General features: G+C 43.9%; 1 protein-coding gene across 4 annotated transcripts in view; it reads right to left on the bottom strand.

Moving 5' to 3' along the window:
• The window catches only part of ETV6 (ETS variant transcription factor 6), a 240,879-nt gene that overhangs the window by 38,203 nt on the left and 180,202 nt on the right, over nt 1–22,474 (bottom strand). For all 4 annotated transcript variants that reach the window (XM_036866354.1, XM_036866353.1, XM_036866355.1 and 1 more), the window contains one exon: nt 9,646–9,810. In XM_036866354.1, coding sequence (XP_036722249.1) covers nt 9,646–9,810 — 165 coding nt within the window. The remainder of the gene's footprint in view (nt 1–9,645; nt 9,811–22,474) is intronic.

Here is a 22,474-nt window from a genome sequence, read left to right as displayed (position 1 = left end):
GCACTGCCTCCCCCCAGCCTCTCGTCCCAAAGCGGGCAAAGGGAGCCCAGCGGAGAAGGCTCCTGTCTGAGCGAGCAGGAGAGAGCTGGAGAAGGGCCGGCCAGGCAGAGCTCTGCCAGTTCCTTAACACAACCACGAGACCTAGTAAGGTAACGCTCATAAGTGCCACCTGTGATAGCTGGCTAATGGGTGGGAGCCTGGGCCCAAGGTCCTGGGCCAAGAAAAAACTTAATTCTAAGACTGCAGAGTTTGGCCACAATTGGACCAGTCCATCCACAGACATGTTTCCGTGGCAACTAGGAGCTCAGTTGGGGAATGTGGCTGGCTTAGCACAAACGCATTGCAACTCTGGGGGAAAAACCAACCCACCGTGCGTGCCATGTGTGTATGATTGGCAGGAATAGTGTGTGCCTGGTAACGGCTTGGAATCTTAGACTTAGAGAGGATTCTATAGGTTTCCTAGATGGACTCAAACTTGTGATCAGTAAAAGTCCCCTGCCTCCTCTTCCCCTGCCAAGAAGTAGCTTTGGCTGAGTACTTCTGTGATGGGTAGCCGGCCACAACATAAGCAAACCATTTCTGGACAGCACTAGTCAACAGAAAGTTCTTCTGTTGAGTTGGAATCTGGCCTCCTCTGCAATCTCATGTACCTCGGGGTTCTTAGTTTTGGTTTCTGGAGCAGCACAGAACATGTGTCCCATCTACAACAGTTTCCTAAATAAACAAAGATGCTTCCCCCCACCCCTCCATCCTCTTCCATCTCCACTAGCCCCCGATTCCTCCAATACCCAGTCAGTTTTCTTGCTACATTCTTAAAATCTTCTTATACACAGGAGATCACATCTCAAAAGTGATCTTAACAAAAAGATCTCTGGAATAAAGAACAGATTTAAAAAGAAGTTATATTTATTTGCCTGCTGTATAAAAGAGCATGAACCATAGCACTATATATCTAACTAAGCTAATGACCACTGGCCTGAATTCAAAGGCACTGTTCAAAAAACTCTTGGCTTGTTCGACTCTTGATAAATCTTCTGTCTTCCCAGAAAAGAAATAACTAGTACTAACCATAAAAGATGCTCCTATTGTACTAAGCAATGAAACCAAGGCTATTGTTTAAGGGATAACAGCTTTTGTTGGTTTCTCCATATATCTTCAGGCATACACACATGGTTCATGTACCCATAGGCACGTGCACAAGTGGATTTGCCTCGAAGCTAGTGAATTTCAGGGGCCTTTATTTGTATGGTCCCATGAAAGGAAACCTAGAACTATGTGCCCTCAAATTATAAATTTCAGGTACCAAAAACCCTAGATATACTCCTAGGTGCACGCACGCACACACACACACACAAGAGAAACCCACAAACTAAACACACATACAATTTTGTATCAGTGATCCTGATGTTAAAAGCCAGGCAACTACTTCGAGAATCCTAAATTCTATTATTTTATTTGCAATTTGTTTAAAACGAACAGTAGCGAGAGTGAATAAAACTGCTGCAAGTTGCCTTAGCAAAGACTAGTATCTGAAGACCAAGAAAGTAAGGATGCTGTTTAGGGGGTTAAACGTATCTAAGTTTCTTTACTTTTTTTTTTTTAAAAAAAAACATCTTTATTGGGGTATAATTGCTTTACAATGGTGTGTTAGTTTCTGCTTTATAACAAAGTTTCTTTACTTTCAGAAGAAAGAGCTTGGGCTCTGGAGCAGGGAAGTCCCAGGTTTGAATCCTGGTTCCTCTATTCAACAGCTGCGTGCCCTGAGGCAAACTACTTTTCTCTTTGAGCCTTAGTTCAAGGCTTAGTTAAATATTCTTTTGTCTCAAATGAGAAAAATGCCCAGACTCAGCAGGGCTGTTAAGAGGATTAAATGAGATAATGTGAACAAGCGCCAGCCACACGTCTGCCCTCCTGTGCGCTCAGGAGATGGTACCCCTTGTGATTATGATAATTATTAACAGACGTGTCTCCAAAAAATCTGGAAACTATTTGCTCTGCTTCAACACTTTTGTCTTTAAAGGACATGCGTAAGTTTCATAAAGTCACATTCACAAGAATGGAATTTTTTTCCAGTTGACATCATTTCATACAGATATTTCTAGTTCATGGTTTCTTTCTCTTTCCTTCTAGTTCACAGTTTACCTTCAACTTCTTTCTATAGGGTTCTTTCCTTCAGCATTTAAGCAGCTTCAAGCGTTTCCTGTCTTCTACACACGCACACACACCCATCTTCCCCTCCAGGTGCTGCTCCTGATTCTCTCCTCCCATCGCAGCCAAACTCCCTGAGGGGCTGCCCAACTCCGTTATCACCACACCCTCTCCGTCCACCCCTCAGGGCCCTTCAGTCTCCACTCCAACCCTCTCTCCAAAGCGCTGTTGCTGAGGTCACCTCCCTGTCATCAAACCCAAAGGGCAATGGTACTTGGGGACTTGCTGCCTCTTGGCAACATCACCGCCACTAGCCACTGCCCCCCCCCTTAGAACACCCCTCGGCTTCAGACATTCCTCCGTCTCCTGGTTTTCTGCTCTCCCTCCTTCCCCAACCTTAAAGGCTCCCAGATCTCTCATCGTCTTTCTCCCTGGGTCATCTCATCCCCTCCCATGGCTGCAATCAGCTTGTCTACGCTAAATCTACTCCAGCCAGACCTATCTCAACTCCAGAACCTTCACTTACCCCCTACACACGTCCTCTTGCATGTCACCCGGGCACCGCGCATCTTATGTGTTCAACATAAAGGCCTTTACAACCCATGTGGTGTTTCCTAGTGCAGTAAACGCCCAGCTGATTGGGCCAGAAACTCGGCACTCATCCTTAACGCCTCTCTCCCTCTTATACAACATCTAATCGGTCGCCAAGGCTTATAGACTTTGCCTTCTAAATACTGCTTGAATCACCCGCTTTTCTCTGCTGGCCCATCTTAGTTTAAGTCACTGCCGTTGCGCCTACCTGCCAGCCAAGTCGACGGCCCTACCTCCTACTTCTCACCTCTGTACTTCATTATGCCGATCTCTGCTTCAGACCCTGAATGGCTTACCTGTCTTTAAAATAACATGTAAAGTGCTGAACATGATCTGCAAGGCCCTGTATGATCTACTGAAGAAATAATAAGTGACAATGAATGGCCGTAAAGCTACAGTGTATTCCTCTATATTTATATTCTCCACATTTTTTTTAGCAAGTCTCCTATTGGGGGTGGCTTGGGCATTTCCAGTTTTTACCATTATAAATAGAATTGCTAAGGGCATCTTTTTTGTCCCTCTATTGGATTGTTTCCTTCAAATATTTTCCTAAAACGGTGTTATCAGTGAAAGCGTATGATTAGTTTGCAAGTTCTTATTATACACTGCTTGTTCTGCAGAAGGCTGGGACCAGTGCAGAGTGTCATCTTCAAGACTACCCAGAGCCTCTCCCCCAGGCGTTTCACATCGTTTAACTTCTTGGGTTCAGTAGGTTTAAAGCAGAATCGTCACATTATTGAAAATTTGCATTTTTCTGGTGATGATTTACTATGTACACCTCCTCCTACGAAGATGATCTAAAGTAACACATTCTTACATTTGCAAACTGTTCTCTTTTCTCTTTCTCTCTCTTCCGTTTTTATTCAGAGATTTTAGTTTCCTTCTGACCAATTATTTAAAAAACAAATAAATAAATGAAAGCATGCACAGTGTGGGAGGGATACTTTTCAGATTTGTCAGAAAACTCTCTCTGCTGGTCCTCTCTGCCTGTGATAGTTTCAAAATGAAGTCCGAGGCCTCGGTTCCTTCAGTTTCATCATAAATTCCACAGTGAAAACACCAACGCAGACACAGGCCTGGGGGATCCCGCTGGTGGCCTAACAAACATTCCCCATCATGGGATGGCTTGGGTTTCCAACTCTGCTCTATCTCAGTTTCCAAGCATTCCATTCAATCCATTTTTGTAGGCTGCTTGAATTACAAACATTTTAATTTAATGCGGAGTGCCTTCTGTGACCGTAAAAATAAACTTACTCTTTTACTTAGGAACAAATATGTGAAATTCAGTTGATATCTATGTCTTGGACACAGAGATCCTGGGGAAAAAAAGGGAGCAGGTTGTGGGAAAATTTGAATATTATATTTAAGAGGAGAATAAATCACTTAGAAAAGAAATCTAGTAAGACAACTGCCTTTACCTGGATACAGAATATAAGGTAAGATAAAGCAAAGAATAAGCTTGTGAGAAAATACAAATACCGTGACACAAGTATGCACTGTTAATTAAAGGACATGTTGTATGTTTTACATGTTAAAATATGACTCCGTACGGCAGAAAGATCAGTTATCACCACCATTTCACTGATGGGGTAACCTCAGTGCTAAGAAATTCAGTGACTTTCCTGTAATTGACTTATCTAAGCATTTCTCTGATGGGTAATACACATATTTTTGGCTTGTTTTGCTCAAAGACACAGCAAAGGAAGAAAGAAGCCACTCTGGGTGTCTTCAGTCAAGGGTCATGTCTGCTGGAACTCCCACACTTCAGGGCTAACATTCCCCTGTGACCCACGCCCTCAGACCCTGTGACTTGAGTCTAAAACAGCCAGTTGATTCAGCTACTCAATTCAGCCAACCACCCACCATTGCTTAATAGAGATTAATAGGCAAGTTGGTTTCCAAGGAACTGTATGTAGATAAAGACCGGTATTTTCAGTTTAAAGAAATTTCAAAGAAATTTTACTATATTTGAAGATCACAAGCAAAGCATATTTCCAAAGTCAAAGGTTCTGGTGGGTTGGAGAGGTTTGTAACATCACACCCCAGTATGGTAAAAACTGATTTACTTAGTAAAACCCCAATTCACTTTTTGCTGAATTGACTTGAAGGAACTTTGAAAATATGTTTGTTTTGCTTTTCGCTTTTTTTTTTTTTAGCATTGATAGAAAGTCTAACATGAATTAAATTAAAACTTTCTGTTCATTTAAATAATGGATACATAAATACGTTCCACCTGAATAACTCTAAATAAAAGTTAGTATCAGTGCTAACTTGTCTGTTCCGTCTTATTAATATGTTTTCACAGTCTCAAAGTGGTCAAGAAACACATTAGAGTTATTCATTGTAAGACATTCATTGAATTCATAAAATTCAATAAAATTCCTTTGAATTTAAATCATCACAGACCATTTAATATGGTAACTACCTAGTCGCTCAAGGACTAGGTAAAATTACCCTGTCCGGGTGACATTTTATAAAGCTGAGATTCCTTTACATTTTTTCCTTAACTTTGAGAATGTCATAAATATGACATCCTGTTGTATCCTCTGATTGAGAGATTATTTCAAAAAATAGATCCCATTTATATTCAACCTTGACAGCTTCTGTTTGGAGATGATATTTTGAAGTACATTCTAGTACATTCCCTATTTTATTCTAGTGGTTGAAAAGGGAGGACCTTTGTCCTGGAGGTGGACAGGGTAAATGTAGTTTGTTAAATTGGTCAAAGAATGCGGAGTTCAGAGAGGCTACCGTATTTGACTTAAGGTACCTCAATAGTTCAAGTAATTATAATTCATTGAGCTCCCGTTCTCTCCTCTCTACATTTGGAATGAGTAGTGTCAAGGAATGTTATTTCCAAACACAGAAAGCAGAAGTATGGGTGAGGCCAGGCAGGAAACGTGGCTGGGAGGAAGCTATAAACATCCATTGATGGTGATGGGCCGGCCACCAGGTACTTTTGCTTCATTCTAGCAGCCCCATGACTAGTGAGAAGCTGCTGCTTTGTCGTAGGCAGCAAAAAAGATCCAAGGAAAGACAGGAAAAAACTGGGTGAAGTCTAGGTTTTACAAGGTATACAGGTCAAAGGAGACCAAGGTCTTGAATATTTATTTACTGCCTGTAGGTGGGAAGTTGTAATGTTTACTGGAAGCTTAACACTTTCAGTGGTTGAAGTTGGGTTGACCTGTTCAGAGTTGAGGGGAGTTTGGGATCCCCTTGCTGAAAATCCCATTTTATGGATGAGGAAAATAAGGGCAAATGAGGTGATGTGATCTGCGGAAGAGCCATGTGTAAAACCTGGGCCTCACTCATCTACACCAAACGCAAAAGCAAAGCCCGTGTCAGAAGAAGCAGTACCAAATGTTATACCTGAGAGAGAAACAAGGTTTCTATTTATACCTTGTCTCTGTCTAAGGAGAATGTGAGCAGGTATATCACGCCCTCATCACCCTGCTGGCTGGCTACTTCATGGGAGGGGTCTTCTCAACTCCTACTTAGTTCTGTCTTCCAATCCCTCTGACAATTCTCCCCTGTTTGTGATAAGTTTTCTTATAGCCCCTACTGGCAGGTATCACCTTGATATTCTGTCCATGGCTTTCTGGTTGATGCCTTAATTAAATTACCTATGGCGTAAATTTATCTTTATTCTCAGCTTGATGTCATGGGGATGATACTCAAAATGATTATCCCCAGCTTGGCCTGGTTCCTGTCTCAGATCCTTCAGAACAGGACGCATCTTCCTGGATGTCCTGGCATCGCTTGGCCAAAATGCCGGAAGTATTATTATTTTGGCGTCACTGATCCTATTCTGGACTTCAGTATCTTGCATGAGGACCGTAGCAATAGCACTGTATCTAGCTTCCCTGCTTTTAGCGACCCAATAAATCCACCCTATGCACTGATGGCAAATGTCTGTACCAAAGGGAGAGCTCCAATCATATCATTCTCCTGATCAAAACCTTTCAGTGGTTTCCCATTACCTGCAAAATAACATCCAATCTCCTTAACCTGGGCTTTAAGGTACTCTCAGGTTGGGTCATAATTCAACCAATATTTATTGAGTGCTGACTGAATGCTGTGCTAGATGCTGGAGACAAGGCAGCTTAACAGGACACAGCCCTGTCCAAACTGAACTCTCTACTCTGGGAGAGGATACGGAATAGAAAACAATCACGTGTAACACAGTGTGTGACTCGGGTGTGTGTGTGTGTGTGTGTGTGTCAGGGGCCATGACAGAATTAGGAAATGCTCTGAGATAAAAGAGGACCAGCACGTCACCCAGACTGAGGCGGGGAGAGGTGGAGGAAAGGAAGGTGGGGTGGAATCAGGGATGCAGGGATGGGAGCCAGGGAAAGCATTCCTGGAGAAAGTAGCAGAACTTGAAACATGAAGAGGCAAGCAGACAAGCGAGGGGGGCGGTGATGAGTGGCGATGAACAGTGTCTAGCTCATGTGGCCTCCTCTCTGAGTTCCTCCTCCACACAAACTGGCCTCAACACCTTTCCTTACCTACCTCTTGCTCACCTTTCAAAGCTTTCAAAGTCCGGCTCCACTACCACACCACTGAGCCCCATTGGACAACCCAACTGGAAATCGTCTCTCTATCCCTCAAGTCCTTCAGCCCAAACTTCTGTCCTCTGGTGTGGAGCTGCCCAGGGAACACTCACGGAATGAATTTCTACTGCCCCCTCCTAACCGTGGCTACGGCACCACGTCCCGACTATCGCACCAGCCTTATGCTGTCTCTTCCATCCGTAGGGGGGCTTCCTCACCGCCACCCAAACACACTAAGTTAATGCTGCTCCAGTGACCCACCCACTCAGTTCCATCCTTCACGTCCCAGATCAGCTTCACTCCTGCTTTCTTGAGACCCACCCGACTCTGCTCTCTCCTTCCCCAGCTCCCTGTGCCTTCAGGTTCAGTGCAATCCTGGCTCCAACTGGGCAGCAGGCTCCTGCCCACCTTCCCACGTGGCCCACCTGGCGAAGACCTGACAAAGTGGCAAGGGCATATTGACAGGTTTTGTGTATCTTCGCTCCCAGCTTTGAGCAGAGAGAACCTAGTTTCACAAGGAAAGTTGAGGGGTCACCGGAGAGAAAAATAAATCAGCAACAAAAAGGAACACCTGAGATATGGTGGGGGGAAGGCAGATTTACAAAGACTCTGGGAGGAAAGCGTGCCCAAGGTCTAAGTCAAATCAAGTTAAAACACATCACTGTGTTTTCCCCTGTTTGCCTGACATGAGTAATTTCTCCGGAACCCTGAAGAGTTACAGCTCTTTTCCTCCAGATAGGCAACTTTGCCCCCTTTGAGTATAATCTTTGAGTTTCCACTGGAACAGAAAAGGGAAGTGTTTTTGCATTAAATTAAAAGGAACTACTGAGGTTCCTTTTAGGTTAGTTTTATTTATTTATTTATATCATTGTTTTACGGTTTTCTTATTCTGAGGCTACAGAAAGAATCAATGATTGAAGACCAAATGTTTCAGGTAGGTTTGTGTCCCTTATAAAACCATAGCAATGATCTGTTTTTCAGCCTTAATATAAGTTTTCAAGTTTCCATTAACATCTATACTTCTGGGGGAACCTTCCCCTTTATCATTTCCTCATATAAACGGTTCTGCTGCAATTGGGAAAAGCTGGGGCGATACTGTCCCATACACACCCTTATCTTACCCTCTGTGATAGGGCTGTTTCCTCGTGGCGGTTAGCTAGTGTATTAACTCCCGGCCAGCCTCCAGGAGTAAATCGGGGTGAACGTAGCTGGGCACTATGGCAAGACCTCCTGCAGGACCCCTGTCCTCAGTCAAGGAAGACAGGGTCTCTGCCAGACAAGTTGCATCAAAGTGGGGCTGGTGGTGAGACTTGACAGAGGGAGGGCCCATCAGTCCTTGAATAACTGCCCTCAAGAGGCAGAAACCTGAGACCAAAGTTCCCCTTGGACATATGGAGTTCCCAAATCTCTACATCAAAATATCCATCAAGTGTGAGAAATGAAGTTGGAAAGTATATTTGAAACCTTACCCAAGTCAGGAATACACTTTGCAGGTACAAAAGCTCCTTACTGAATGAAACCTTCCCATGTGGGTTCAGGAGCCCTTATTTTGACAAATCTTTCTAGTTAGATGCGTTGCTTATATTTTTCAGGGGTTCTACAAGCTACAAGATGCATTACTTCAAAGAATTCAGTACTTCTAAAGGAAATCTCTTGAAGCCCTGGGCATTTGTTTCTAAACTTGCCTGGGCTACTAGGATCTCCACCTTTCCCAGCCCTTCTCTCTTGTTCCCTCGATTCTTCTTTCCTTTCTACTCCTCCTACCTCAGCAGTGCTCATTCCCCTTCCTCTGCTGTCTTTTGTTATTTTGTTTTTGTTTTTGTTTTGTTTTTTGTTTTCTTTGGCTGCACCATGCGGCATGTGGGATCTTAGTTCCCTGACCAGGGATCAAACCCGCGTCCCCTGCATTGGGAGTGCGGAGTCTTAACCACTGGACCTCCAGGGAAGTCTTCCTGTCTTTGTTTTTAACTGAGCAGTTTGCAATCTACACTCACGCTCAAGTATCTCTTGTAAAAGTCTTCAGAATCAGAAGCCAGGCAGAGAGAGAGGGCCAGAATGCATTTTCTTCCTTATTTGGTGGTACAATGAGATCCCTTAAGTTCCAGGGTCTATAGGTCTGAACTGGGTTACTTCTCCTAACCTTAAAAGTTTCCCCTGGACCTGGAAATTCTTCCTCTTCTCCCCTCAAACTGTCCTAAGTCAGCAGGATCTGTCCTCTACTAAGCTGGGTCACTGTCCTTGCGTTCACGGTGACCTGATGTGGAGACCTCTTGGGAGGGTAAGTGGTGACAAAGGCCAACTCTGGCTACCAGACTTTCCAGGCTGAGCCCATGTCCAGAGTCCAGACTCTCACCTGAATGAGGAGACCGGTAGCGAAAGTCCTCTTTGGTCAGGAGCAGGAGAGCTTTGCCATTCATCTCAAACGTGTTGCTGTCAATTGGCCTTAGAGAAAACTCATTTTCAGCCCATTTGAGCCACTGGGCTACGTCATCTCTGCTCCAGTACATTGGCTGCAAGCCTGTTGGAGAGACAGCAAGGCAGAAAGAAAAGAGAGAGAGAGAAAAAAAAAAGGTCTTGTCAGTTAGACAGTTGAAATAAAGGGAAAAGATTTCCGAATGGTTAATAAAATTGAGTCTCCATATCTGAAGAGCCCTTAGGTTCCACCCTGAATCCCAGGTAAAACTCAAGCTTCATGAGAGGCAAAGTGCGATACCAAATGAACTTTTTATTTAGAGGCAAAATGGGGAAAAAAAAAATCCCTTTTTATGTCTTTAAGGAACTGTAGGTCTCACAGCCCTGTCCTTCCTTGCCCGGCTCCAGCTCCAGGGGTGTCTGGATTCCTGGTCTGCCCGGAAGGAGCAGCTGTATAGCGGGCCTGAAGCACCTGAGGGGGCTCAGAGTCATGACAAATGTCAGTGTGCTTTGGAGGCGACTTCAGAATCAGAGCTGATCTGATTGTAGCCCAGAGTCCTTTCAAAGTGAGAATGTTCCAGAGCGGGGCTTGACCTTCCAGAGATGCCAAATAATGCAGTGTTCCCTGAAACTTCTTCCAGGAAGAGCAACTCACTCGCCTCTGGGAAGCTATCAGGCTAGCCTCTGGGAATGAGAGGGCAAGGTAAGGATGAAAGGTCTTTCGCCTGTTTACTGTACTTGCTGATGTCAGAACTTCCTGGTAGGGGTGGTACTTGAACTCTGAGTAGGACCAGGAGTGGGTTAAAGGGAGGGCAGTCACTGAGGCGGAGAGCATGGCTCGGGCTGGGTCTCTGTCTGGAAGCCTGACTGTGAATCTACGTTTTTATTTGATTTTGCAGTTGTGGGAAATCTTGGACATATCATTCAAGTGGTTTAGAACAGTCGTTCTCAAAGTGTGATCCCAGGACCCTTCGGGGTTCCCAAGACCTTTTCAGGGTGTCTATGAAGTCAAAACTCTTTTCATAACAATATTAAGAGGTTATTTGCCTTTTTCATTCTCATTCCTTCATGAGCATATGGTGGAATTTTCTAGAGGCTACACAGCATGTGATATTACAGCAGACATGAGAATCCATCCATTTTCTATGAAGCTAGACATTAAAGAGACTTGCAAAAAATGTAAAACAATGCCATTCTTTCACTAATTTTTTTTAGTTTTGGAAAATATATTCATAAATATATTTATGTTAACATATACTTGGCTTATTATTTTTCAGTGAGTTAACCAATATTTTTACATATATTATAACAAATACTTAAAATTTTCAGTTTTAATTTCCAATATGGTAAATATAGATAGATATAAGCCACATGAGCAAAGCTCTTTGGGGTCTTCAATAATTTTAAAGAATCAAAAGAAATCCTGAAACCAAGCTGTTTGGGAACTGATGGGTTAGAAGAAGCTAGATGCTCAAGAGTGCTTTATTCTCTAAAGTATCGTATGAATTAATAGTTCAAATACAACAGAATCAGTGTTTGCTAAGAGGAACTTCAGTCTCTCTATTTAGTTACTTCAACTTGCTAAGGAGACTCCAAGTGTGTCCTCTGACAGTGTCCTTTGGTTTGATCCTGGAAAGAAGCACCTTTCATCCTTCTGTCAGGCATGACAAAGAACTGTCTGGTCTATTTGGATGGGCTGCTTTTCCTCCCGGGTGGACTGGGGAATGGGATGGCTCAGATGCCCTTGAGAAGATCCAGGGCCTCTGGGCATGACAACTGGCTCTGTCTTCCAGGTGGTTTCTTTGCAAAGTCTAGTTTTAAAGAATGGCAGCTGGCTTCCTTGGACCCTGGGGAAGTCTCTTTGAAACTGGTCTACTGTGTAGGGCACCAGTAAAGCACTATGGGCACTGAAATAATTAGAGATGGGTATTGAGAGTTTTTTCCTTGGTTTTTAAGTTTTATGATTTTTTTTTCACGTGAAAAAAGGGGCATTGTAAAATAATAACGTGTAGTATGTTACTGCTCTATGATCTTTAGAATAAACACAGCCACTAAAGAATTCAAGGTTTTGTTTTGGACTCTTGACTGGGCCAAGAAGCAATGCCTATTAAAAATGGCCCTCAGCTTCCCTGGTGGTGCAGTGGTTAAGAATCCACCTGCCAATGCAGGGGACACGGGTTCGAGCCCTGGTCCGGGAAGATCCCACATGCCGCGGAGCAACTAAGCCCGTGTGCCACAACTACTGAGCCTGCGCTCTAGAGCCCGCGAGCCACAGCTACTGAGCCCGTGAGCCACAACTACTGAGCCCGCGAGCCACAACTGAGCCCACGTGCCACAACTACTGAAGCCTGCATGCCTAGAGCCCGTGCTCCACAACAAGAGAAGCCACCACAATGAGAAGCCCACGCACTGCAACAAAGAGTAGCCCCCGCTCACCGCAACTAGAGAAAGCCTGCCCGTAGCAATGAAGACCCAACGCAGCCAAAAATAAAATAACATTAAAAAAAAAAAAAAAAGGTCCTTGGGACATGGATGGACTTGGAGGGCCTTATGCTAAGTGAAATAAGGTAGATAAAGACAAATACTGAATGATATCACTTATATGTGGCATCTAAAAAATACAACAAACTAGTGAATATAACAAAAAAGAAGCAGACTCACAGATACAGAGAACTAGCGGTTACCACTGGTGGGGGGATGCAATATAGGGGTCGGGCGGTGGGAGGTACAAACTACTGGGTGTAAGAGGCTCAAGGACGTATTGTACAACATGGGGAATATATGCAATATTTGGTAATAACTATAACCTTTAAGAGTTGCATTTTTAGGGACTTCCCTGGTGGTACGGTAGATGGGACTCCACGCTCCCAATGCAGGGGGTCCGGGTTCGGTCCCTGGTCAGGGAACTAGATCCCACATGCATACTGCAACTGAGGAGGCCACGTGCCACAACTAAGGAGCCTGTGAGCCGCAACTAAGAAGCCCACCTGCTACAACTAAGACCTGGTGCAACCAAATAAATAATACATTAAAAAACAAAAAAAATTGCATTTTTAAAAAGTTAAAAAAAAAAGGTCCTTGGAGATAGGAGGTATCCCAGCTCTTTCCAATGACCTTGAAAATGCATATCTGGAATCACTGTGAGGTGTGTGTGTGTGTGTGTGTGTGTGTGAAAATGGTTCAGCAAGACCTCGACTTTTGAACTGGTTAAAAAAAAAACAACACAAACCCTTAGAGTTGACTTCCTACAGTCAATGGGGTCACCTCTGAACGGGAACAGCAGAGTGATTAGTTATTAGGGACTTTTCCCTTCTTCTCCTTCACACAAGGGGCAAGAGCACAGCCAGCCCTTAGGGGACGAATGTGAGGACCAGCCAAGCGTGGCCTAAGGAACTGCCTCGGGGCAAGAGGGCCGCAGAGCAGAAGATGCTTGGTCAGAAACAGGAAAAAGGACGGGGTAGCTTATTGGAAGAGGGAGTGCCAAAGCAAAAACAGAACCGAATCCCGCTCGGGAGGGGAAATGAGAGTAAAATGCTGAAGTTTCTGCAGAGGAGACACTGAAGCGAGGGAGGCGGGTGAGAAGGGGGTGGGTACACAAGTAGTAATTTGAGGTTCTTTATATTCTATGGAAGAAAATACGCATGAGTAATCTTTTCCCTAAATACAAGAAGAGCCGCACACTCCAAACAGCCCTGCCGGTTAAGAACAACTGTTTCTCTTTTCACTTCCCATTAATCTCTCCCACAGCCCGGCCCCCAAAGCAAGCGGAGCCATCACGTGGAAACCCCCTCACCAGGGACCGACTGAATGCTTGTGGGCTAAGGGGACCTGGCGAGTCACAGTCTGTCCCGGGGACACCGTGGCAATCCTAGCAGTTGTACAAAAGTGACCCCGACAGACTAGGCTGCCTGCTGGAGGCCAGGCAATAAACTAATCAGAATCACCGCTCTTCCAAAGAGAGAACGCGGACACACTCACCGAGCCGGAAAGAGGTCTGATAAACTTTGGTGTTCAAAGTCAAGTCCCACTGCTATACCCTTTTCAATTCAATAGAATAAAAAGGTCCTGGTGTAGGATGCACTCTGCCATTCTAACTGAGGAAAAAGAAGCCTCCTTTCCTCAAACCTCAGGGCCCTAAGGCCTGGGTGTTACAGCCTTGGATGGAGAGGTCACTCCCATCGAATCAGGACCATTTAATTCACTTAATAGTCACCCAGCACCATTTTGAGCACTTTATAAATATCAGTTCATTTGATTGCATGCTCTCAGTAACCTATGAGAGAGGGTTTCAGTTGACGAAACTAAGGCCCAGTGCATTTAAGGGATTTGCCCAAAGGCACATGACCACAGTGACCAAAAAAACAAGAGGAGCTGAGATTTCGAACCCAGGGCACCGGGTTTCCGAGTCTGTGCTCTTACCCACCACATTCTGCTGACCCGTGTATTTCCCATCCAGATTCAGAATGCAGATTGATTTTCAACATCTATTGGGGATTCCGAAAAGACTGAGTGAATTGAATCCTCCCCCTCGGAGACTTTGATCCTGGGAGGTTTCTCAAGTTATCAACAGACTAAAAATAGAGCAATAAAAAACCCCTGTAGATCCCTGGAGAAATAGATTTATACATGGGAAGATGAGGGAGGTGTAGGCGAGACTCTGCTTTTAATGCACCCAGGAATAAGGCTCTACCGTCACTAGCTACTTGCTCACAGGCACTTGCTGTGCACACACGGATCCTGTGTAGACAGTTGCTAGTGTAACAGAACACGGGCAAGACCAGGGAGGAACGCGTCACATGTAACTTATTTTACAGTTATGTCTTGCAATGTTAGCTCAACTAAGTTGGAGAATATACATGTTAATGATCACTAGTAAAAAGAAAAGACAGAGAGACCATTATTCCATACCTACATTATGCTACTCCCTGGGCGCATAACAAGCCTGTGAAAGCCACCCTAAGACCCGCATTTTTAACGCCAATTAATTTCAGAGCATAGCTGAGAAGGATTTTGCACAGAAGAAATGAACTGCTATGATTGAGAAAATTACTAAGAGTTCCACCGCACTTTTTTTCCCAAGTGGGTCAAGTCAAGTTCATGGGGCCGTACCCTTCAATGACATACCCGGACCCTTAAACTTCCTTGTGATACTTCTCCAATTCCATGTTCAAAGAAGCAGCCACATTCATCAGTACACTCTTAGCCTCGATTCAGACCTTTTGAGTTATGTTTAAACTAACGACGGAAAGCATGCTGCGAGATAGGAGCCTGGATTTTATTCCCAGATCTGCCATTAATTAACATGTGATGCTGGGCCGGCCACTCAGTTTCTCTTTGGTTCAGTGGCTTCATCTGTAAAACGAGGGGCTTAGAGTATGTGATCTCTCTTCCCTTCTGGGTTTAATATGGTCAAGACGCTCCCATTTAACTTGAATCCTAAAACCCAAAGAATACAAACAGCCGGGACCCTTTTTCTACAGAGCTACTCCATGCTCACGACAATGACCCTGAGATTTTGTAACTTCCTGAAGGCTCCTCTGAATCACGGAAAACAGATTAAGTTACTTTAAATAGAGTTTGGTTGCTTACGAGTATTTTTTTATATTCTAATTCTTGGAAAAGTTATAACCCGGTAACGGCAATAATAACATTTTAAGAAGGTGTTTTCATGTGTATGACCTCAGGTAATTCTCCAAAAAGCCCTGTGAAACCCACTGTAGTCTCATTTCAATTTAACAGATGAGGAAACAGAGGCTCAGAGTCATTAGAGGATGTTGCTGGTTTGCGTAATACTCAATTCAAGCTCTTTTGCTATAGTAAACATTCATCAAAAACACCCTTTATCCTAAACGTTCTGTATACACAGGAACTGGCTGCAGATTCTGTGGCTTAGAGGACAGAATCGTAGAAGACAACTCCCACTGCCTCTTATTCATTAGGCAGCTGAAGCTGGGAAAAATTAAGAGATTGAACCAGGATCAAGCTGCCCCAGGTTCCCTGACTCTTTCCAACCTCCCACCGTGTCTCGATGACACTGAACAGTTCCGTAACCCTTGACATAGTGAGGAAGGTTATCACTTCCTTGCTTAGTCATCTTGCCTTAAGATTAAACATCCTTCATTGGTCCAAACAGAAGTTCTGTACTGCCTTTTTTAGAGCCTTACAGGCCTGCCTGCCTCCTCTGGAGATGCTATTTGGCTCCCATTCCTAAAAGTAGTACCAGAAACAGGTCTAGAACCTTTCTATCTCTGGACAATGTTTTTGTTCATAATAATAGCTAACAATTATTGAGCATTTACATGAGTCTTCACTACAACGATTATTCCTTCTCGTTTTGTAGAGGAGAAAACTGCCACACACAGTAGATGGAAATGATGGTGCTGGGATTGAAAACCAGGCCCCAACTCTTAACACCCCACCATATGGATTCTCCAGTTGCCCTCCGTATCGAGGTTCCACATCCAACCAACTGCGGATCAAAAATACTCAGAAAAAAAATTCCAGAAAGTTCCCAAAAGCAAAACTTGAATTTGCTGTGTGCTGGCAACTATTTACATAGTGTTTACATTGTAGTCACAACAAATTACATAGCATTTGCACTGTGTTAGGTATTATAAGTAATCTAGAGATGATTTAAAGTATATGGGAGGATGTGTGTAGGGTATATGCAAATACTACACGAGTTCATATAAGGGACTTGAGCATCTGTGGATTTTGGTATCTGAGGGGGTCCTGGAACCAATCCCCCCATGCGGATACCCAGGGATGTCTGTAACAGCAAACACTTACCAGCATTTACTGTGTGAAAGGCACTGTTCTAAATGCCTTCTGTATGCAACTCATTTAATCCCCACAGCAATCCTATACGATAGAAACATTCACTATCCTCATTTACAGAGGAGAAAACTGGAGCACTGAGAAGTTAAGTGATGCAGCCAAAGTCACATACCCAGTGGAAGAGCCAACATTTGAACCTAGTTGGTCTAGCCCGAAGTCCATATTTGTTGACTCCTTGCCTCTCTGTCTAAGGTTATTTGGTGTTTTGGCAGGACATCAAGTTAAATTCAGGATTTAAAAAAAGAGAGAGAGAGAGAAAAAAAAGTTTCAGTGATTTTGTGAACTTTCACAGTGGTTAAACATGTAGGCACAGAGCACCAGCACGGAAACTCTACTTCCCAGCTGTGTGATCTCAGACAAGTTTCTTAACCTCTCTGTGTCTCACTTGCCTCAACTGGAGAATGGGACAACTTTCAACATGTGAAGCAAGTGCCACTGAATCATAGATGACATGCTTGTCAAATTGGCAGATGACATAAAGCTAGGATAGAGTAAGATGATACAAATGATGATGATATAAAATACAAAGGACAGTATTTGGCATAGAGCAAAAGCACTTAATAGTTATTTACCATTATCATTTTTTTTTTAAGTTTTTTTTTGTTTTTGTTTTTAAATTAATTAATTAATTAATTTATTTATTTTTGGCTGTGTTGGGTCTTCGTTTCTGTGCGAGGGCTTTCTCTAGTTGCGGCGAGCGGGGGCCACTCTTCATCGCGGTGCGCAGGTCTCTCACTATCGCGGCCTCTCTTGTTGCAGAGCACGGGCTCCAGACGCGCAGGCTCAGTAGTTGTGGCTCATGGGCCCAGTTGCTCCGCGGCATGTGGGATCTTCCCAGACCAGGGCTCGAACCCGTGTCCGCTGCATTGGCAGGCAGATTCTCAACCACTGCGCCACCAGGGAAGCCCTACCATTATCATTTTTATAATCTCCCTACCCTGCACATATATGGCTGCTGTTTGGAACCCAACTGTAAGAATGTATATTAATCCGTATTAGATTTCATCTTGCTATTTTCCATCATCATCCCAGCCTGCAGCAGTCCCTCCAGATCTGGACCTATCTCTAGTATCATCAATACTTTGTAGCTGCATGTCGTCTGTGGTTTTGATTAGCACCTGTCACCTCAACAGGTTACTGACAAAGTGCTGATTAGGTGAGGGCTGACATGAGAGCACTCTGGTGACACGCCAGTCACCTCCTTGCAGGTGGAGACTGATCCAGTTACTGGCTCCATTTGGGTACAGGTGTTCAATTATCAACGCATGTAAATACTCGGATATTTGGACTACATCTTTCCAGTTCAGCCATAAATGGAACCATCTGAAATTCAAATAAAATGCTTTCTTGATGTCCAGAAATACAATAACTACAAAAGTTACAGCAACCTTATTTAAGAAGATGAAGAAAAGGAGAAGGTGGTTGGTTCCTAAGGGATAACTTTTTCCTAAGTGCTTATAACATATATGTTTGAAAATCTCTCCTGAGTTTCATCTAAAAGTTATAACAGGTTAGCTGTTTTTAGTCTGTACATACTGCCTTTTTTCCTTTTTCGACTCTGAGTGTCAGGTAAACAACGGCTCATATTCTTTCTTTTAGTGCCTCTTCCATTTCCCGCAATGCTTAGGGATCACTGTCAGTGGCCTTTCACCCTTGTAAGTTCTTTATTCTGGGATGTCATTTGTCTGGGCCGAGAGCCTTGAATTTATTTAGAACAACTTAGATTCACTTTTACAATCAATTCACCCATCTTGGGCTTCAATTCCCTCATGTCAGTTTGCACTACCTGTTTCAGTCTGACAGTCACCCTCCTTGATGGAAGAGAGGGAAGAAAGAGAGAAGTTGCCCAGTTTTGTTTTCTGTTTGCCACCCAACCCAATCTGCATGCTGATACCGTGCTTATTCTTTTACTGCCCCTCCAAACACAGCTTTCTTAAGCATCTCCCATAGTTTTTAGCTCACTTAGTTTTAACATTCTAGACCTAAAAATCTCTCCTTTATATGTTAAATTGTTTTGTTGTTGAGGTACAGTTGATATATAATATTATATACGTTATAGGTATATAGTAATCCACAATTTTTAAAGATTATACTCCACTTACAGTTGTTATAAAATATTGGCTATATTCCCTGTGCTGTACAATATATCCTTGTAGCTTATTTATTTTACACATAGTAGTTTGTATCCCTTCTTCCCATACCGTTACATTTCTCCTCCCCCCTCCCCTCTCCCCATTGGCGACCACTGGTTTGTTCTCTATATCTGTGAGTCTGCTTCTTTTTTTAATTATATTCACTAGTTTGTTGTATTTTTTAGATTCCACATATAAATGATATCATATAGTGTTTGTCTTTCTCTGTCTGACTTGTTTCACTTAGCATAAGGCCCTCCAGGTACATCATGCTGTTGTAAACGACAGAATTTCATTTTTTGTTTTTAAAAAGATTTCATTTTCAGTAACTTGTTCTTTCATCCACTATATACATCTTTTAAAAAATCTGAGCTCATTAGACTGGCACACAGAAAACAGTGGGAAGATAAATTGGCATGATCTTTCTAGTAAATAACTTGGTGATAGTTTAAGAGCCCTGTAAATGTTAACTTCCGAGAATCTAGCTTAAGAAAATAATTTAGGATACAGAGAAATCGTTCATGCACAAAGATGTTCATTGCAGTGTTATTTTTAATAGTGAAAAACTGGGAACATCAATAAGGAAATAGTTAAGTAAACTATAAACAACATCTCTGGTTAGAAAATTATGCAGCCAATAACATAATATTTATAAAGAGTATCTATTCATATGGAAAATCACAAAATAGCATGTGTGCATATATAGTATAATCTCAAACAACTTACAGAAAAATATTATAATGCAACATAAAAATATTAACAGCAACTGTCACTCAACTGAGTTACAGGTGATGTTTACTATCTCCTTTTCATTTTTTATTTCCCAATTCTCTCTATTAAGCATGTATTACTTTCATATTTAAAAGGATCTATTTAAAAATTGAGCTCATCAGAGAAGGTCCCCTCATCAGCCTCATCCGATTCTTTAGTTGTCTTCCTCCCTTCTCATGCCCTGTGTAGTTGATATGTCAGAATTTCATTTGCAAGAGCACCCTGATTCTCTAGACTCGGTTTTAGCCCCTTTCAGATCATGGGCCCATAGGTAGTCTTCCCCTCAATTTAAGTCATTTCCCTTCTTCAAGTCAAGAAAACACATCTGCTCATGCCTTTCAATTCCCTACCCAATTCCAAGATGATGTTTTCATTCTCACCGAAATTTCCATCATTTCTCCTTCGCCAGCCAATTCCTCCTCATTTGTCAGACATGTGTGCAAATTAGCAGTGCCCCTCATTGCTGCTTCTACCTTCTGGGAGATCAAATTGCTGACTGGTAGGTGCATGTGTTAAGAGTTAAAACGTGCATGTGGGGCTTCCCTGGTAGCGCAGTGGTTGAGAGTCTGCCTGCCAATGCAGGGGACACGGGTTCGAGCCCTGGTCTGGGAGGATCCCACATGCCGCGGAGCAGCTGGGCCCGTGAGCCACAATTACTGAGCCTGCCCGTCTGGAGCCTGTGCTCCGCAACAAGAGAGGCCTGCGCACCGCGATGAAGAGTGGCCCCCGCTCGCCGCAACTAGAGAAAGCCCTCGCACAGAAACGAAGACCCAACACAGCCATAAATAAAATAAACAAACAAACAAACAAACAAAAAACGTGCATGTGTGTAGCTGAAGGCGATTTCAGCGATTCTCACATCATGCTTGGCACACGACGGTCCCCTGGTAATGCCAGACTGTATGGCCAAAGAACCCAAATACTAGTACCCCACCTTGGGCCAGCTCTGCAGTCTGTCACTGCCACCCTCTCCTACCAACATTCTCACCAGGTGGGACACCTCTGATCTGTGCAGTTCACTGCCATTACCAGATGCTTCTCAGACAGGTTGGGACCTGGGACCCACTGCTGCAGTGCTTGCACCTGGAGAAGCGTCTCAGGGGGCAACAAAATACAAAGAAACTATAAGGGACTAAATATAACTGCATGCATGGGCAGTTGGGGTAAATTATGGACAATAAGATACAAAAAGACCAGAAAGCCCAACTGCCACTTCTGAAGAGCCAGGAACAAAAGCAAGGTGTCCGGAGCAAAAGCGGGGTCCTGCACATGCCCCCTGCACTCAACACCACAAAGGGGTGGGCAAACGATCTAAGCCACCCCTTCAGCCCAACCCCCTGGACACACCCCTACCCTCACCCCATATAAGGAACCAGCTCCCCTCCCCCCTCGGAGAGTAAGCAAGGGAAGCTGCTACTTGTTTTCACTCCCCACTGCTGCAGCAGGGGCCCCAATAAAGCCTTGCCTGAATTTCTTGTCTGGTCTCTTATCAATTTCTATTGATTAAGGAGGCCAAGAACCCTGGTGGTAACACTTCCACATTCATGGCATCCCAGCAACTATTCCGTGAGGGAGCTTAGGTTGGCACAACTGTATTTGCAGAAGAAACTGAAACTCAGAGAGGTTGAGGGACTTTCCCAAGGTCACGGTGGGCCTCAGACCAGAACTCCAGCTCCTGGTCTTCTGTATATGTCCAGTGAACTTCCTCTGGGTCAAAGGAAATAAAGGATATAAAAGCCCCTTGCACTTTAATGCACTATAAAAGGCACTGTAAAAATGCAAAAGAATTAGGAATCATAAATCATAACTCAACTGTGGCAGGCTGAGTTGCAGGTCTGGTTTAGCTGCAGATCCAGAACGCGCGGGGCCCTTTCTGACCTCCGCAAAGGGGGTGCAGTGGGCAGGGTTTCTTAGGATAAATAAATGCTCCAAAAATAAAACAAAGTATCATCAGAGCCTGTTAAGCTGCTGCTTCCCAGAGCACTTCCCAGGGGTCTTTCCCGACTCCTTACCCTTCCCCATAGGCTGAGCGCCCCTGGCCCACACTGCAGACCTGGGTAGATTCTGACAAGCTCCGGCATTCCCCTTCCTCTGGGTCTGCCTCTAACTCTGGATGTGTTATTTGCTCAAATCTGCTCTCAGCACACAAATTCTGTCACTAGGGGACGTTCCAAAACATTTCCTAGTTTTTGTCCTCAAGGTTACCCTGTATCTCAGCACTCAGTTTCCAAGTGGAGGTTAGAAGGTTATTCTGGTGTCTTCTCAGCTAAAACCCCAAGAGCAAGAATACTACACATTCATGTTTAGATCCAAAGTCCTATTCTGTTCCCTGGAAAACTTTTTCCTTATAAACTTCATTTTGTGGACTTTTCTGGCTTTCACTCAGTTTTAGCCACAAAGGGGTTTTTATCAGCAAACCTGTTGACAGCAAAACTGGCCCAGGGCCTCCTACTCATTCTCACAAACATGAGTTGGACCATTCCTCCTCATTTCTGCCTCTGGGCAGCAAGCCCAATGTGGAGAGAGGCATGGAATATTTTAGATAAAAACCTGGGTTGTGGAGTCAAACAGTCCTGAGTTCAAATACTGGTTCTGCCACCTGCCCAGTAGCCTTGGGTAAGTTACATCTCTGAACCTCAGCTTCCCCAGCAGTCAAATGGGGCCAAGAATAGTACTTACTTCCTAGGGCAAATTTAAATATGGAGTGAGATAACCCAAATAAAGATTCTGCACCATGCCTGGTACACGGGAAGTGCTCAGTGCATTTTGGGGGGTTGGGCAGGGCAGATTTGTTGTATTTTGTCACATGTCTTTGGGAGACTGAAATACCTTCTGCAGCTCACTGGGGCCTCAGAAGCTGGAGCAAGGGTTCTTGGGAGCCATGTGAAGGGTCTAGCAGGAGCTACGAGCCCAGCACAGGGCTTTAAGGAGGGGGCTGGCGTTATCCATGTGCAGGCTGGGAAGCAGGTGAGAGGCCAGAGGAAGGAAGGCTGGGTTAAGAGCTCACTCAGGTCTGGGATTAGGGTAAGA

The sequence above is a fragment of the Balaenoptera musculus genome, chromosome 10, assembly GCF_009873245.2.
Source record: "Balaenoptera musculus isolate JJ_BM4_2016_0621 chromosome 10, mBalMus1.pri.v3, whole genome shotgun sequence".
NCBI lineage: Eukaryota > Metazoa > Chordata > Mammalia > Artiodactyla > Balaenopteridae > Balaenoptera > Balaenoptera musculus.
This window is presented reverse-complemented; position numbering and strand designations above follow the sequence as displayed.